General features: G+C 40.2%; 1 protein-coding gene across 1 annotated transcript in view; it reads left to right on the forward strand.

Annotated features, from left to right (window-relative positions):
* LOC121713564 (E3 ubiquitin-protein ligase NRDP1) overlaps nt 1-19,095 on the forward strand; it is a 71,675-nt gene that overhangs the window by 859 nt on the left and 51,721 nt on the right. The window contains exon 2 of the mRNA XM_042098272.1: nt 18,333-18,465. Within this exon, the coding sequence (XP_041954206.1) occupies nt 18,376-18,465 (90 nt within the window). The 5' untranslated portion in view covers nt 18,333-18,375. The remainder of the gene's footprint in view (nt 1-18,332; nt 18,466-19,095) is intronic.

The raw sequence follows: 19,095 nt of genomic DNA on the forward strand, positions 1-19,095 counted from the left end.
ACTCCAAAATCTGGCGCTAGTTAGCCGATGCTACCAACAGCTTTTTCAATAATGGTGCTTCGGCATCGGGCTAGCCATGCAAATAAATCACTGTTTTACACCCATTTACGAGGCTCAATGTATCTCCACACTTCATTGTCACACTTCCGAGGGCCCTGACATTTAAAACGAGACATTGAGAACTTTGAAAAAGCACTAGTAGTTTACTTACAAGACAATTTATACAGACAGTATCTTCACGAAGTTCACGAAGGGAATCTGATCCCTTATCATACCTGTTCATTCTTATTTGTTGCTCGACTTATCGTGACTAAATTTAAGATGGCTGCAAACGCTAAACTTCGTGAAGATACTGTCTGTATAAATCGTCTTGTAAGTAAACTACCAGTGCTTTTTCAAAGTTCTCAATGTCTCGTTTTAAATGTCAGGGCCCTCGGAAGTCTACCAATGAAGTGTGGAGATACATTGAGCCTGTAAATGGGTGTAAAACAGTGATTTATTTGCATGGCTAGCCCGATGCCGAAGCACCACTATTGGAAAAGCTGTTGGTAGCATCGGCTAACTAGCGCCAGATTTTGGAGTGCAGGGGACAAGCCGAGATGGGCTATGAGACATACGTTCACACTCGGTATCATGTTTCAATACACTTTAGGTCAATATCACACCGGAATTCTCCTTTAAAGGTGCTCTAAGCGATGTCAAAGGTTGTTTAGGAATTTGTATCGGTGTTACGTATAGTCTACCCCCTAGTGGAGTGGAGTTTTTTGCACTTCTCTTAAAGACGATTGAGTGACTGTAATCAATACACTTCCTGTATACTGCCCTACAAAGCCAAAAGGCAGTAACTGACCAGAGTGTCAAACTGAGAAAAATGACTTTAAAGTTGTTTGATTTGTCTACACAAATGTATTATAGGTAGAGCAATGAAAATCTGGTGACTTGTTGCCCTGATGAAAAAAATGTGTGTATATAAAGAATCTTGTGCTCAAAGTTGACCCTTATTTGTCAGATACTGTACTCTGCCTTTGTATTATGTATTAAAAAATAAGGAGTCGTGCAAAGGCAGTAACTGACATATGCTTACCACCATATAGATCATTGAACACCTTCATTAAAGTCTAAATCATGGCATTTGTTTTAGATGACGCACAATTACTTAGACATAATAGTTGTTGCTATCCAGTGCTGGGAGTGCATTCAGTTGGAGTCAACACGTAGACTAAAGAACTTCAATTTTGTGTGCAGCAAAACCAACAGGGTGACTACAGATAGATGACACAAGAGTGTACAGTATGAATAAATACAACAACTATCTCTGATAATTAAAAACAATAATTTATTTGAAAGAGAATGCAAAGATAGCAAATTAATGGATGGTTTAAAATTCATGTATGGAGATAAAAACAAGTGACCCATTCTTTAAATTGAGGTTTCTTATGACGGTGGGCATAACATAAGCAATGTAATTTCCATTGTTTTGGATGCAATAAACTTGATTTGAATTATGCTGTCACTCCTCCACAAGACATGAGAGCCAAAAGGCCTTTCTATTGGGGGGCATAAGAGGACAATGTTTTATACAATGTCTTCTTTCTTTGTCCTTAATGCCCCAGTTACTGCCTTTTGCCTTTGCACGACTCCTTATTTTTAGTACATAATACAAAGGCAGAGTACAGTATCAGACAAATAAGGGTTAAAGGTCAACTTTAAGCACAAGATTTTTTATATACACACATTTCTTCATCAGGGCAACAAGTCACCAGATTTTCATTGCTCTACCTATAATACATTTGTGTAGACAAAACAACAAAAAACTTTGAAGTCATTTTTCTCAGTTTAACACTCTGGTCAGTTACTGCCTTTTGCCTTTGTAGAGCAGTATGGTTTTGGGAGCTACTGTAAACACAACCCTCTATTTTTTCGAAAAAAGTCACATTGAGTATAGATATTTATCCACATGATAAAGGAAGTCGTTAATATCCCAAAAATGACTAACTCATTTTTGACCAAAAATGCAGTTACTGCCTTTTGCCTTTGTAGGGCAGTATACCTCATTCAAAAGAGGAGAGTCTTTTCTTCAAGAAAAACCCAAATTCGCTTACCTCTGAACATTGTGGCCAGTCCTTCGACCGATTATTTGAGCTTTGTGCCGGCTTTTTCTGATTTTGACAGAGCGAGATATTTCGGCTTGACGTTCGCGAAGTACCCTCACAGTTGCATACAACACCGTTGTAATACAATTTAAACAAACATTTTACACCGTAAACGCTTTTCATGTAGTAAATAATGTTGGTACATTTGTTTGTTGTTAAATTACTTTGTCAAAGAAGAGTTTTGGTGGCTAAATACGTGGTAAGGATCATTTTAAGATTAGCTTAGATTTAGCTCCACCATAACGGCAAGTCATTTTCATACTTATGCGTCCGTAAACTGTTAACTGTTAACTCTGTTGCCCTTGAAATAATAAATGAGAAGTCCTCAAATCATTGGTACTGCAGTAGTGAAATATTTGATGTTACATTCAAAAGTGTATCAAGTGGTTATCACAATCACAGGAACAGAAACTGCCACTGTACAGTGTCCAGTAGCCGACGATGTGGCATAACATAAATGGTTCAAAGTGTAGGATGCATCACAACAACTTAGTAGCAACTACATTCATTGTGTTAAAAACAAACTGCAAAATGCATTATATTTGGGAACCAACTGTTTTAGCACCACATGTAGCATTAAAACGTGCAATTTCATGAAGGCTTTGTGTCAGAAACACAACATTTGAAGTAGGCTACTGCTGTACTTGTAAGCACCATGGACACAACACTTAGATATTGAAGTGCAATATTACAACAAGACCTGGTAAGACTAGAAACATGACTCCTTTTAAATTAAAGTGCAATTACAAGAAGACCTTATAAGACCAGTAATACAGCATGGCACAAGTGATTAATTGAATGCGGCCCTTGTAAGACCTGGACATGAAGAACAGTGCAGAGGCCCTTGTAAGACCAGGACATAGAGAACAGAGCAGAGAACTAATGATAAAACATGGAATGAGGCCCTTGTAAGACATAGAGAATAGAAAATAATTTAGAATAATATTTACAAATATTATGAAAATCACACACAAAGGAACTATATACAACTAATCTCATTTAAATCATAAATCTTAAAAAATAAATAAAATGTAGGGTGTTTTTTTTACATTTCGAAAACTGTCGCCGCCTCCATTGCTGCCTCTGCATGGCACACGTCACAGTACCATGTACCCTCTGGTACCATGCCAACGTTGACTCACTCGGTGTGGTACTAGAGGGTACAGGGGTCACATTAAATAAAAAGTTGTTGCCCTCCCTGCCCGCAGAAGGCACACCTCACAGCCTCTTGGCGCTCCCTATCTACCTCCTGGGCCTCCCTGGCAGCCCGGGCCGATCCCTGTAGCGCCTCACTTTGCTGCAGAGTTTTTGGGAGGCCCCTGGCACCATGTAAACCCGGTTGTTAATATCCCTGATGAATACTAGTATTCTTGTTACCAACAATTAAGTTCTATTGGCACTCCTTATCCCGGTTGCTAATGCAATCGCGGGTTTGTCTGAGAAACCGAGATAAGGTGTATACATGGAACAGTATCCCGGTTTCTTTCGGAGTACTCCATCTTATCCCGGTTTCTTTCGGAGTACTCCACCTAAACCGGGATACTCAAAACCGGGACAAGGGCTTATCCGTGGTTCTGAAATTGGGATATGATGTTTACATCACACCATGCGCAAAAATGGGATACTTCAAAATCCTGATCATAACTGGGATACTGAAGTGCATGTAAAAACAAGTTAACCGAGTGATTATGACCGGGTCAGGGTTCCCACGGGTCATGGAATTGTCATGGAAATTTGATAAAGTCTATTCCAGACATGGAAAGTCAGGGAATTTTATCATTTGTGGGGCAAAGTCATGGAATATCAGGGAATTTTGTTATAGCAGTTTAAAATGTACTTGTCAATATACATTAATGTAGATACAGTATATGTCCGTGCAGAATTGGTATATATCTGATAATTAGCTTTACTTCTTGCTTGAGTGGTTGTAGTTAGACCAACTGTGCTTATTCAATGCCCATTTATTCATCTCCCAATCTAAAAAAGTCAAAGATTCGTGAACGCTATACGGCTACTCGGAAATCTTTGGTCGGTATTGTACGATTCATTCTAGGAAATTCATGTTTTTCGTCAGGGAAAAGATAACGTAAACGTTACAACTAGCCTATAACCAGATAGGTATCACGACTGCAATTTAAATCAGCAGCTTTAACTCCTTAAAATAGATATTCATTTACTAGCTCCCGCTTCCTGCTCCCCTTGACGTTACCCTAGGGAAGGGTAGGATCGGAATTCCTTGAAAATGCAGGCTAGGCAGAATAGATAGATTTTGAGAATATACAACCGAAGAAATCTCAGCCCTGCCCTCTGTCAACCCTCTCAAGTAGAGCTGCACAATTATCGTTTTTTAATCAAACCACAATTTGAACTATCTATGATAATCTATGTCTTTATCTTATTGCAAAGCCTGCATTTAATAGTGCAGTAGTAGGCATGCTCACCAATACGATATGGTGCAAAGTTTGTAATGTTGAACTGATGCTTGACTTTCAAAATGTTATTGCAAACTAATATTGCATATTTTGGATCACACAAAGTCCTGTACCTCTTGTCTTCTGTCCCACGCCACTGCCCCTTGCCACTCGCCTACTCTCTCATGCCATTCGTTCACTGTCCCATACCACTTGCCTACTTGTCCAGCGCTAGTTGCCTAAAGTTCCACACCCCTGCCCCTGTGCCACTCGCCTTCCTGGCCTGCCCCACTGTCCCTTGCCACTTGCCTACTGTCCAGTGCCACTCATCTACTGGCTCATGCCACTTGGTTACTGTACCATGTCACTCGCCTACTGTCTTGAGCTACTTATGTACAGTCCCACACCACTCGCCCCTGCCAGTTGCCTTCTGTCACACACCACTTGCCAACTGTTTCATGTGTGCGCCTCCAACAACAGTAAAAATGTTTTTAGGTAAAGCAGTTCTTTGAATATTAGTAAGTATCAATTTTACTATACTGTCCCACTTGCCCTTGTCAGTTGCCTACTGTCCCACGCCACTCCAAAAAAAACAACTATTGTGTTAGTCCGACTCAAACCAAAGTTTTTAAATACATGTTAGTCCGGCTGAAATCGGAGGAAATCTAAGCTCTTTCAGTCCGATTAACACACTAGATAATAGATAATTCGAAAATAGCTCGAGTTACTCAAGCATGTACACCAGGGATGGAAATTAAATATTTTGTCCACCTGCCACTGTGGCTGGTGGATTGCAAAATCTACCAGCCAATCAACTTTTTTAGCAGCCACTAGAAAAACGGTATGAAAATGTGATGATTATAGTAACCAAAATGATCACGGCTATCAGCATTATCGTGATACGATTAAAATGTGCCTACCAACCTACCAACTGTCCTCCAAGCACAGTAGCAACAAAACTAAAGGTCAACAGAACCACATTCATATGCCGTAATGTCTTGTCATAAAAGTGGTGTGGCTCCTTTAAGTCTCCGTTGGTGTTTGTTCTGGAGCATCCTACAATCCAACTATCCAACTTGATCTAACTTTACTGTACATTAGGGCTAGGCGATATGGCTGAAAACTGTATCACCTGGCAGGAAGCGATTACATCAACGTTTTTTGGTATATCCAGTTTTTAATATATTTTTTCCCGAAGTGTTTACTAATAATTGTTGCAAACTGGTACTACGAACAAGATATTAGTGCATTCCTCGATCTACATCCTTATGCATGCTTCCTGCCAGGACTTTTACGGGCTTTTCCCAAATCACGGAAGTAACGTTGACGCAGCGGTATAGTAGCAGATAGTAGCATCCATCAGGCAAGTGTTATTTAAATAAACTCCTAAACAAACTTTTCAATGCCTCGTTTTATGAGTAAAGAACATACTGTAGAAGTTTCGTACCATTCAGGGCATTAATAGTGGGGTAATTTACGAGATAAAAGTTGGTTCCATTATGCCTGCAGAAACTCATTCGTTTCTGTCAGGGCTACTCGACCAGGGTTCGACCGAGGGAAAACAGGTTCTGGGAGGGTGTTTGGCTTGGGGTCATGGTGCAAAGGACCCTAGGGTGAAATTACTCCGAACCATCGCTTTAACAAAATTATTCAGGATTGTTGTTGCCACATAGAAGCATTGCATAGAAGATTAAATCTGCTTAGCATCGTGACCATACTGCACAAAACTAAAGGTCTTATCACAACATAGTAGCCTACATTGAGGAGACTAAACTAAGTTAAGTTATGCAATCAAGCAGTATCTCAAAGCTAACGTTAGAATATTGGATGTCGAATTTAGCATGCTTAGCCTACTTACAGCTGCTTGTCAATTTCATTGAAGGGCTCATTTTATTGACTCTGGCACTGAATGTTTGCAAAATCCCGATGTAAATGGAAAAGTGTTTTCCAAAATTCAAAAGTGCTTGTCCCAAGGAGAAGTACAAACCTTTATTTTAACTAACTATGTAGAAAACGTTATGAATTGCATCTACACATCAGCAGCCTTTTAACTGTGTTACAATTGCAAGGGTTCCAAGTCAGCTACCACCACAAATTGAATCCAGTTCTGTGGGAAACACTGTTATTTATTTATGGACAACGTAAGGCGGGAGGTGTGTGTTGCTTTTAATTATTGAATGTTCTATCGAACATATTTTTTATTGATATTGATTACATGTCTATTGCGATACATATCGCTATCGTTTTATCGCCTAGCCCTACTGTACATCCTCAGATTTAAATATTTACAGGTATCAAGGCATTTTTTTTCTATTTGGTTATGAAATCATGCACTAAACAATTTAAGCACAGCTCAGCTTTAAGGAACTTAAATATATGCATGCTTAGCATTTTGTGAAACCATATTGGAAAAACTCTGGGTTTAATATTTACAGTTATCTAGGTGATATTTTTAACACTTATTTTGTGTTTGGCCTTTTATGAAATCATGTATTACAAAAGCTGGAGTTGGAGCCCATGTAGACATTTGCTTCAATTTCAAAAGCGGATTACTGCTAATTGTATAGGGTAGGGCTGTAACGATAAACTAACCTCACGATTCGGATTGTATCACAATTTTTGACCCACGGTTCGATACAAACCTCGATTTTTTTTTTAAATTTTTTTTTTTCGGGGGGGGGGGGGGGTGCAATAGCCTACCTTGGAACACCAGAGGATTATAATATAATACAGTATATAATATAATACACAGGGTTCCTACGCAGTATGGAAAACGTGGAAAAGTATGGAATTTGATTTGTAATTTCCAGGTCTGGATAAGTATGGAAAAAAGAAACAAGGGTATGGAGAAATATTTGTGTTTCCAGACTATTGCATCTACAGTACTAATCACTTCACTCAGGTCATAATAAACCATTCCTACTGTTGTGTAGCTTAAGATGTCAGTCCACATCATCAAGATACAATTGAATGGGGGTCCTCAGAAAAAAATCTCTCCCACAAGGGGACCCTGGTACCAAAACCAAATCGAAAACCCCAGTTCTATGCACGTGCCCTATACCTAGCTCTGCTATTTTCGGCTAAAACACTGGTAGACTTTTTTGATTTTGTAAAAGTTACCAAGACATGGATACTGCATTATCTGATAGTCTCCAACATATGTAGTATGCTGTATCAAATATGAGTGCACCTTCCAACACAGCACTTCCCCATCGAAAAGTATCCAACAATGGGCAAGTGTTTTCTGAGGGCTAACAAGTTAATAATAAACATTATTATACAGCTCTTCACAATGCTAGTAGAACACTCCATTGACAATATCTAGAATACGGTCAGAAAAATCTACCGAGAAGTTTGAACATTTCAGTATGGAGTTTTGACATGGAAAATGTGTAGGAACCCTAAATACATCTGTGTATATCCTGATATCTGTAAATATATTGTGATATAAAAAGAGAGAAAAGGCTACTGAATTTCTGATATTTATGACGGCACACTTTATGCAGATTAGCCTATAGCCTAGGCCAGGGGTTGGGAACCTTTTTGCCTGGAGAGCCACTTTTACCAATTTGTTTTTTAATATCAGAAGAGCCACATAAAGACGGTTACAAGAAAAAGTTTGGATATTTAACGTACAGTTACTTTCATTCAACAGAGGATTTTTTAATACATTTTCTACTAGTTTTAAAAGTAATGTGCAAGAAACTTGAAATGTAAAGTGGAATAACAGAAGTATAGGCCTTAGGCTTCCCATGTAGGCTAAACACCACCCCCTATTTCCCCAGTGTCCTTTGGTATGCAAAGTAACATCATAGTTAACAACTCAACACTCAATTTTTGTTGACATGTCATTGGCGAAATTCAACATTAGGCCTACCAGAGATTAGATTTGGTGATGGCCTTGGAGTCTGGCTGGCTCATATTCAGTGAGGTGAAGTGGTGAGATGACAATTAAGGCTGTCATCATTTAAGGGCAACTCCACATAAAACTGTCATATATCCATAACGGCAACTAAAGACCATGGCATTGTGTTGCCATTATGGATGTGACAGTTTTGCGCGGAATTGCCCTTAAACGTGAGCGCGTGTCTTTATATTTTTCATATGTGAGAAAGATTTCTCACATGCAAGTGGAACCGAACAGTGTTAACAGCAATACTAACTCGTTGCAGTGTGCGATATATAACGGGCAGTTCATTTCGCGTTTTCAAAATCAGTCTTCGGATGGAAACTTTCCCATTTCAGCCTGCTTGTGTTCACGCTCGCAAGCTGTGGTCGCTGACGTTTCCTTTTTGACATTTTCCTTATCTAGCCTACAGCAAGCGCACACATCAACAATAACAATTAAAGTGTTCTCGTTGACTGAAATGGAGGGAAATCTGTGATTTTTGTTTGATATTGACATGGCAACGAACCGCGAATGTAACAATATTGTGCAGGCTACGGTTACGGAGTCAAGTGCTATACGGCTATACAAGAAAACTGGCCTTACAATTCACTCCATGCTCTACACCGAACATATTCAGACATATAGGGATGCACTTAATGCTGCCCGCTCAAACTACTACTCATCACTCATAACCTCCTCCGTGTCCAGGCCAAAAACCCTATTCAGGACTGTGGACAAACTCCTAAAACCCCGTCACTGCCTGTCCTAAGACCCCTGAGCAGTGCCAGGCCTTCTTACACTTCTTTGACTATAAAATTAGCCAAATCTACCACTCCTTCAACCCCAATGCTATTTCTCTCTCTTCTTCTCCTCCTTCTCTGGGCCCTCAGCTCTCATTTCACCGCTACTGACTCCCTCACCATCACTGACATCATTACTAAGTCCAACTCCTCATCGTGTCAGCTTGACCCTGCCCCCACCCCTCTACTTAAAGCCTGCTCCACATCCCTGTCTGAACCCATTACATTGATTGTCCTCAACTCTGGTGTGGTGCCTGCTGCCCTAAAGACTGCTGCAGTTACACCCATTCTCAAAAAACCTGACTCCGACCCTACATCACTAATAAACTACTGCCCTATCTCCAACCTCCCCTTCCTGGCCAAGGTACTGGAAAGAGTGGTGGCCTCACAACTACACACCTTTCTTAACCACCACGACCTGTATGAGCCCTTTCAATCTGGATTCCGCTCATGTCACAGTACAGAGACTGCCCTTCTACGCATAGTTAACGACCTCCTCCTGTCTGCTGACTCTGGTTCACTTAACATTCTCATTCTCCTTGACCTTAGTGCTGCTTTCGATACCATCAACCACAATGTTCTAATCTCCCGTCTGTCTGCTATTAGTGATGCACAGACTTTGGTTCACTCTTTCATTATGTCCCGTTTAGATTACTGCAACTCACTTTTCCTTGGTCTCCCCACTAAAACCCTTCAAAGACTACAATATATTCAAAACTCTGCAGCCAGGCTCCAGGCATCAACTCCATTGGCTACCAGTTCCGTCCCGGATCAAATACAAAGTACTACTACTCACCTTCAAAGCCCTCCACAACCTTGCTCCCCCCTACATCTGCGACCTCCTGACCCCTTAAGGCTCTGGCATGCTCCTGCGTCACATTTGCGCGTGTCCAAGACGTGCGTCATTTTTGCCGTGGACGTGAAGCATACTCCAATTTCTGCTGTCCTGAATGCGCGTTAAATTGTTAAGTTTAGCGCCTGCGCACTACGGATTAACTGTGATACTCTGCCCCACCAACTGGGGGCGGTACGTCAAGCCTGAAAGTAGGACACAACCACCAAAGAAGCCTGAAACGCCTGAAGAAAAGAAGAACTTGGGATGTGCGAGCACTAAACGAAGGAAGAGCTGATGAAGGAAAAAGCACCACGAGTATGTTCGCCTGTCTGCTGGGAAGTTTGATAAGCTGGCCCATCGCATCGCTCCATTTATCATCCACCAGAACACACACAGCACACCTGTTGGTATAGCTGAGAGACTAGCTTAGCCTACTTGCTTATTAGGCTACTCATGTAGCTAAGTGACTCGGTGCTGCGAGGGCAGCAATATTGGTGCGATACAAAGTAAAGACATTTTTCTGAACACATGCAGCAGTGTCATGGTAAGAAAGAGTTGTGCGTACAGATGTCCTCAATTAAATTTGTATTGAGTCTTCACACCTGCCTCATACCAAAAAGTATGAACCAAAAACCTGTAAATATGACGTGTCAATAAAAGTTTTGAAGTAACTATTTGTGTTCATAATGTATGTCTCACTGTGATAATGGGTGTATTTAGAGCGAGCGGTAGCCTAGGTTATTCCTTCAATTATTATTATGATAACATTATCCGGTGTTGACAGGCGAGTTTCGAGATTGAGTTCAGCATTGTTCAGGAGTAGGCTAGGTAATAATGATTGCACCTGGGAGAGGTAGGCTACATTCCCTTTATTATTATAATCACTATTGATAACGCATTATATAAGGAACAGGCGAGAATGCATCTCGATCAGCAAGTGTTACATGGGTTTCGCCTGAGCGTTGTAGATGGATACCTTTAATTGGCTCTGGGTTTTGCGATTTGATTTCAGCATACGCTCATTTTTAAAAGATGCATTTAATCCGAAGTCATGTCAGCTCTCTATGCAGGGAGTAGGGCTGTCACTTTTATTCGAACATGACGTGAAATATCCGTAGTCGAACTATAAATAAACTATTCGGTTTTTAGTGCTGTGTAGCGCATTTCCCGGTGTTGACAGGCGAGTTTCGAGATTTGAGTTCAGCATTGTTCAGGAGTAGGCTAGGTGATAATGATTGCACCTGGGAGAGGTAGGCTACATTCCCTTTATTATTATAATCACTATTGATAACGTATTATATAAGGAACAGGCGAGAATGCATCTCGATCAGCAAGTGTTACATGGGTTTCGCCTGAGCGTTGTAGATAGATACCTTTAATTGGCTCTGGGTTTTGCGATTTGATTTCAGCATACGCTCATTTTTAAAAGATGCATTTAATCCGAAGTCATGTCAGCTCTCCATTCATGGAGTAAAGGCTGTCACTGTCTATGATTAGTTTTATTTTATTGTTTACCATCTCATTCAGTGCTATATGATCCAGGGCTCATGACCAAATCAAGCCAATATAATAGCCAGTAGCCACAATGAGCCCATGCAGCCACCCTGTTTCGACAATCAAAGGTAACGCACAGAACGGCCAGCAGACAGATAATTACGTCCCCAACTAAATGTGGTGTATTGAAATACTTTGGGTTCTACACCATAGATGGTAAAGTGACCGTTAAATATAATGTTAAAGAATGTATCTGTGGATTGTGGCTTTACATCGGTCGAAGTTGACTCCATGTCGTGGTGTCTCACGTAACTCAAAGCCAGGCAAGCTGAGGACAGGCGCTCTGTTCCATCGTCGTTATGGTAACCAAACAAGTCTTCTTCTGTCTAGGTTTGTTTCTACGTTTAAGTGTTGTTCTTCTATGTGGTCCACCTACTGGAGGGGAGTGTTTACAGCAGTTCCGTTTCACACATGCGCAGTCTACGCGTCACTTTGACGCGCGGTCTTAAATTTCGGTCGACTCAAAGACGCGACGCATGCTGTAAAAATGACGCAATTCTCGTCACTCGCTCACCAGTGCCGCGTGCGCGGGACGCAGACGCGGGACCATACTTTAGGCTTCACACTCCTTCCCGCTCACTCAGATCCTCTGACCAAAACCTCTTGGCTATCCCCCGCTCCAGACTCTCCACCCTGGGTGGCAGGTCCATCAGTGCCTTGGCCCCCAAACTCTGGAACTCTCTCCCCCAACCCCTTCGTGCCTGTCCTTCTCTTCCTTTCTTCAAAGCACATCTCAAGACCTTTCTGTTTAATGATCACTTCTCCTCCACACCCAACACATAGTTCCATACAGATAACTTGTCTTTGTTGTATTGTTTTGTTTGTTTGTTATTGTGTTTCCCTGCCTTTGTCTCTTGTATTGTTTGTTTGTTTGTTATTGTGTTTCCATGCCTTCCTACTATGTAAAGCGACCTTGGGTTTGAGAAAGGCGCTATATAAAATAAACGTATTATTATAATTATTATTATTATTATTAAGTGAGGTGGAAAGTTATATAAATTACTCAGATAGACCTACAATATTACATTTTGAAAATGAACGAACTAAAATAAAATACATTTTAATTAAATACTCATTAATTATTTTCAAAAGCTGAGCCGCATCAGAGGGATCAAAGAGACGCATGCGGCTCCGGAGCCGCGGGTTGCCAACTTGCCCTAGACCTACTATTTCCATTACAACTCTACCTCTTTAATTCAGCTATCTGGTTGAAACCTGGAAATATTGTAAACAAAGTAACATAGTTGGCTAGCTTATTATAGTCTACTTATTGGACTGTTCGGTTTCTCCATTTTTCAAGGGAATACTTGTTCTCCTTGGGACAGGCACTTTTGGGAAATGTCGCCTTTTATGCGTCCTTGCTTTCACGCAGTGTTCGAATTATACCGTGAGTTTTGGGGGGTACCGCTATTTCGACTGGTAACTTCACTCTCCATTTTATGTAGGCTTACACACATGATTTCACACCTGTGGTTCACAGTCAATTTTCCTTCAAAATATAGGTCATATGACCGGGGCTGGCTGGCCGACAAGTTAAAAGAAACTAATCATACTAGCAAGCACAATTGCACAAAATGATAAATCGCCTCATTAACCCATTCGTATCAGGCTTTTGCAGCCTACACTGTGCATTTGTTTTAATTCGTCAGTATTATATCATAGCAAACAACACCGTCTGAACGTACCAGAGAAATGGCCCTAAAAGATTTTAGCTAGGAGTTTTCTCTTAAAAGTTATTCACAAAGCCTTTCAGACCTACTCTTAGTAAGGAAAAATGACAACTCCTTATCTAAGAGCATTGTTTCTTCTAGATTCTTTTTTAACAGTGGCAGCTGGTGCTAGGTCTCCGTTGTGTTTCTAAGTCATATCAAGTGACCTAGAGGGTTGGAATGTGGTCAGCTCAGATGCTTGTTATCAGGCAGAAAGAAAAAAACAATGTTCTAGCCTCTGTCACACAGTCCAATTGTTTTCCAAGAAACTACATTGTCTCAGCTTTCCAAAGAGGTCAAGCATTTGATTATCGGCCAAACTAGGTGGGAACAGTGGCCTCTGAAGCAGGCGCTGTGCAATTTCAGGCAAAACCTGGAAATTGGTATTGATAATTAAGCTGAAGCAGTTTTTCCACCCACTTATAATTCTGCTATTCTACATTGCAGTTAAACAATGAGTGATTAAGTGATGCATGGACAACTAACACCAGAATAGTTTCAGAACATTTTCTTTTTTATTATTTTATTACACACTCACAGTTTGGTTCAAAGCATGGGTGATTTCCATAAAATGTAAAGGTGTTCATAGTAGAAATCTTAAAAATGCTAAATATGCCTAATTGTCTACCCCAACACATAAAATAAAGATGCTCAATGATATTTAACATGAGATTAACTCGATTAACTGTGGAAATAAAAGTGTTTTAAGGACACTGAAAAAACAAGCAAATTGTGACTGAAAATGGTCACCTCTAATGAATTGTATACAAAAATACTATAAAGGATTCTCAAGAATATTTAACAAATTATGATTCAAAGAATGATTAACTCCAGGATCTATACTAACAAAAATGCTCTTATAGTCACTCCAACACTTCAACAGGCAAATGTACTTAAATGATGCACTCTGATAGATTGCACACAAAAATGCTACAAAGAATGTTCAAGGATATTTAACAAATTATGACTAACAATGGATGAACAAACAAAAATGATCTTAGTCACTCCAACACTTCAACAAGCAAGTATAGGCCTATGACTTGAAGGATCAACTGTAATAAATTGTTCATAAGTGCTATGAACAATTTATTAGTGCTATGAAGATATAACCTTTCTCCAGCAGGTGCCGGCCTCTGCAAATATTGCCTGAGTACATCTGGCCAATTTAAACAAAACAAAACAAAAAAACATATATATTTTAGTATATTCGAGGGAACTGTACAGAAGGGTGAACACCATCACTAGGCCTATCAGTAAAATGCTTACTCTGTGTATAAAAACTATAGTCTGTAAAGGTGTGAACCTAGTTGATACTCACTAAACAGAACTTATGCCGTTTATAATGAATGTAGAGAGCAACTACTTTTCATAGCATAGGCTACGTTATCCAGATATAAGATACTGGTCTTTTGACATTTACATCCATGTAGGTTATCAGTGAAGTTACGTTTGCTAGTAATACGTAGCAAACTAGCAAAGTAACAGTCGCTAACTAGCGAGCAATGAAACATCCAATATAAGGTGATGCACAATAGCCTACTCAATTTATTTCGTTTGACACCTTAATGGCTGATATGAGAAGTCTTACCTCTATACTTGGCTTTCTTTTTATCTTCTTCCTTTCTCCGTTTTTGTCCCTGTGCACCAGAGTGTTTAGAATGTAGAGAGAAACTGTAGCCTACTTTTCATAACTGTTAATTTTGGGAATCAACCTCTGTAAAGCTTGATCAACGCAGCAGCTGAGCATTTGCGTAAAGTAATGCAACCCCCCCCCACACCCCCCATTAGGAAATGATCGACAATAATCATGAATTCAATCTAATAATCAGGATGAGAAGTAAACGTGTGGTTGAGGGGGCGCCCTAAGATGATCATGTTTAATAAACATGTTTTATTTCACTTCTTATTCTATGATTAATAGGAAGTAGGCCAAAGTGCGACTGAGGGCGCCCCCAACACATTTGTCGCCATAGGCAGTCGCCTAGCTTGCCTATAGCAATCGCCGGCCCTGCATGCCACTAACGTCTATAAAAACAATATATTTATGGAATAAAACTAGACATTGGATTAGCATCGCTGTTTATTGTTAAACTGCAGTTTTCTTCAGCCAGCGGAGGGCATTTAGCCTACTATGCGTCCAGACAATATTGTGCGTCTCCCCTAATTCTGAAGCAGTGGCACCGTTAAATGAAGAGGAAACACTGAGAAGAAAGTTAATGTTTTAAATAGGCTACATCAATACAATATATAATATGTGAAGTGAAAATGGACGGGCCATAATAACCTCTGACTACTTTAGGCTACTTATTGTTAAATTGCAATGTGAGCGGCAGCCAGCAGGGGAGGATACGTCGGCAGGATTATTTAAAAAGCAACTGCATTTTGCGTCTGCCCTTATTCTGATACTGTGGCGGTATTAATTTAAACCGTTGCGGTCAGCCATGCTAAAATAAACATAGAGGAAACACTGCTAAGAGTGAGTCTTCGTTGCTATGGTTGACATCATTACTCATGCATGAGCTTGGTCGAAGTGACAACTTTCATTGGCTGATGATTATAACGCGGGAATGATGCCAAAAATCTCCCCTACGACGATGAGTGACAGGTGACAGGACTTTGCTGGTGAGAATGTGTGCGCTACACAAGTACAGCGAAGGATGGAAGATTATGAATAAATAGCCTAAATGAATAAAGAGTAAGGTAAAGCAAATAGCATAATGAAATACACTACGGATTGATGCAATATCTTTGCAACATGTTTTAAATTACTCTGTATGAAGACAGACACATTTTCATTTTATCCAAGCTAGAGATGGATAATATAGCCATATAGTCCTATGTTCTGAATACAATAGACACCCAATAGCCAGTTAGTAGGTTATTGTACAAGTTTAACTCAAATCAAAGAGACTGCTGATTATAATATGTAACCGGTGCCGAGGCAAACGATAGTAACGACATTGAATTACAACGTGGATTTCGGGGCCTCAGTTCGATACCACTTAAATATCGGGCGTCTTTTTTTTTTTTTTTTACATACGAGGCATCACTGCACGTCATGCGCCGTCTGTAACATTTTGCTCTGATAGCACCACATTCTATACAGTTAGCTAACATAAACACGTCAGGATAAGCTTAAAGCAGAGGGGTGCACCACATAGGCTAGTGGACAGTGTTTGACAGCTCGCGTGAGCCCATGCCATTGCCAACTAGACTACTTTAAAGCCCATGTTCGTGAATAGGAGAAACAATTTAAATTGATTTACAATGATGTTGACAATTAATGGTTTTGGTTGTTGGTGTTGGTGTTATTATTACATCCCTGAGTTACAATGCACAATTATTCCCTCGTGGTTGAGAGCTGTAGCCCGCATGTGCATTTCAAAACATCGCAACGTGAAATGCCACAAAAATTTCAATTCAATTTAATATCACTTATAGAGCGCCAAAACATTGAACTTGTCTCATGGCGCTTTACAGAGTGTTAAACAATCAGAGAAGGCTCATGAGTAACAGGGGCGAGGAAAAACTCCCTAGAATTGGAGATACATGTTGGAAGAAACCTCGAGCAGATCCACGACTCAAGGGCCTTACCCATCTGCCTATGGTCAGTACAGAACAGTAAGGTCTGTTTACATGATAAATGAATAAGTTAGTTAGGTGTAGAGAATAGAACATGGTGTTTAAAGCCACCTGCGGTGTATGTTACAAAGAACGTGAATTAGTCTTAGTCAAAAAAGTCCTAAAGTTACAAGTGACACACCTATTATTTTTAGGAGTTGCTCCTAAATTCGCCAGTTAGGAGCTACTTTTAGCCCTAAAATTCTTTGTGAATACGGACACAGGAGGGCATCTAGATGATCTACGCCATCTAGCGTAGTGAAATAAAACATGCATACTTTTGTCAATAATTCCCTTCACCGTCGATTCCCATCCAGTCTGGGTTACCCATATCTGGGAAAGTTTATGTCCTATATGCAAGTTTATCCAATGTGTTTATCCAATGCTTCAATAAATTGTATGTCTTCCCCCTTAAAATGCATACATTTATTTAACATGTTAGCCTACATAGGCTATGCTGGTGTTGAAGTATTTCGATTCCCAGCGCTAGTAGGCATTTTAACAGCAACTATGCGCAAAACATTAGGCTACCCCCCCATCAGAGCAGCTTAATTAGAGATAACGTGTTGGTGATGGTTCCGTAGCCTTTTTAAAAGCTCGGGAATATCAATGCAGCAGAGGTATGTTTGTCACCTACATATTTATGTTTTTAAAAGCAAACCTTTAGCATGAGCTTCAAATTCATTGTGATGTCATTATGTAGTTTGGAAGTTATCAGAACATACCATGAAAGAAAGTTTTCACATTACAACTTTGCTGATAACTTTTCAAATAGATGCCAGCTAGCGCATTAGTACGTTTTTGTGTAAACTAGGCTGTTGGTGTTGTTTCATAGCCTTTTGCTTGTTTGTAGTTATTTGCTAGATTTTGATAAGAGCTTGTGATATTGCTTTAAAGTAGTCTAGTTGGCAATGGCATGGGCTCACGCGAGCTGTCAAACACTGTCCACTAGCCTATGTGGTGCACCCCTCTGCTTTAAGCTTATCCTGATGTGTTTATGTTAGCTAACTGTATAGAATGTGGTGCTATCAGAGCAAAATGTTACAGACAGCACATGACGTGCAGTGATGGGGGGGGGGGGGGGGGGGGAAGCCCGAGATTTAAGTGGTATCGAACTGAGGCACCGAAATCCATGTTGTCATTCGATTTCGTTACTATCGTTTGCCTCGGCACCGGTTACATATTATAAGCAGTCTCTTTGATTTGAGTTAAACTTGTACAATAACCTACTAACTGGCTATTGGGTGTCTATTGTATTCAGAACATAGGACTATATGGCCATATTATCCATCTCTAGCTTGGATAAAATGAAAATCATAATTTGACAAGTAAATACTGTTTTTATTCTCTTTGTCTATAGTGTGCCAAGCCCCTTGCCTCTTGCTAGATCCTGGTGATGTGCCATGGGGTATGATGTTACCAGGTTTCAAGGAGAGGTGGATGAGGATCTGCTGTGTCCTATCTGTAGTGGAGTGTTGGAGGAGCCTGTGCAGGTCAGGATAATGCAAAGCACTCAATTCAATAATAAAAAAAGATCAAGTAATCGCTATACTGGATACCTATAGCTTTTTATGTGTGAAAAGTTGGTTACGAATTCATATCACTTCCTCCTCTTCATGAAGAGGGAAACAAATGTTCATAATTAATGTTCATATTCAAATTATTCCTACAGTGTTATATCACCAAAGAGGAAAATAAATGAGGATTAAAGAAAATGTGTAGGCCTAACAGCGTGTAACGTTGCACATTTTCTTTAATTCTCATTTATACATCCTCAACCATGTATAAAATTAGAAGCTCTGGTCTATGCAAGTCTAACTCAAGATATCAGTGCATCAGTGTGCGTGCATGTGTGTGTTTGCCTGTTTATGTGCCTGTGTGTGTGCATGTGCATGCATGCGTATATATGTCTACTGTGTGAGTATGTGTCATACGTAGGATTACTGTGAATGTATGTGTGTGCGTGTGTATCTGTTTATGCACATGTGTGCATATGAGATGGGTTTGGGAGGCAAACATACGCAAAAAATTGGTCATCCTAGGCCCTACGGTTCTCAAGATATTCACTGAAAACTGTGTCTGCCCTACCCTCCTTTCGGGGGGTCCAGTCCAGCGGGGGCGCT

Source organism: Alosa sapidissima, chromosome 7, assembly GCF_018492685.1.
Source record: "Alosa sapidissima isolate fAloSap1 chromosome 7, fAloSap1.pri, whole genome shotgun sequence".
NCBI lineage: Eukaryota > Metazoa > Chordata > Actinopteri > Clupeiformes > Clupeidae > Alosa > Alosa sapidissima.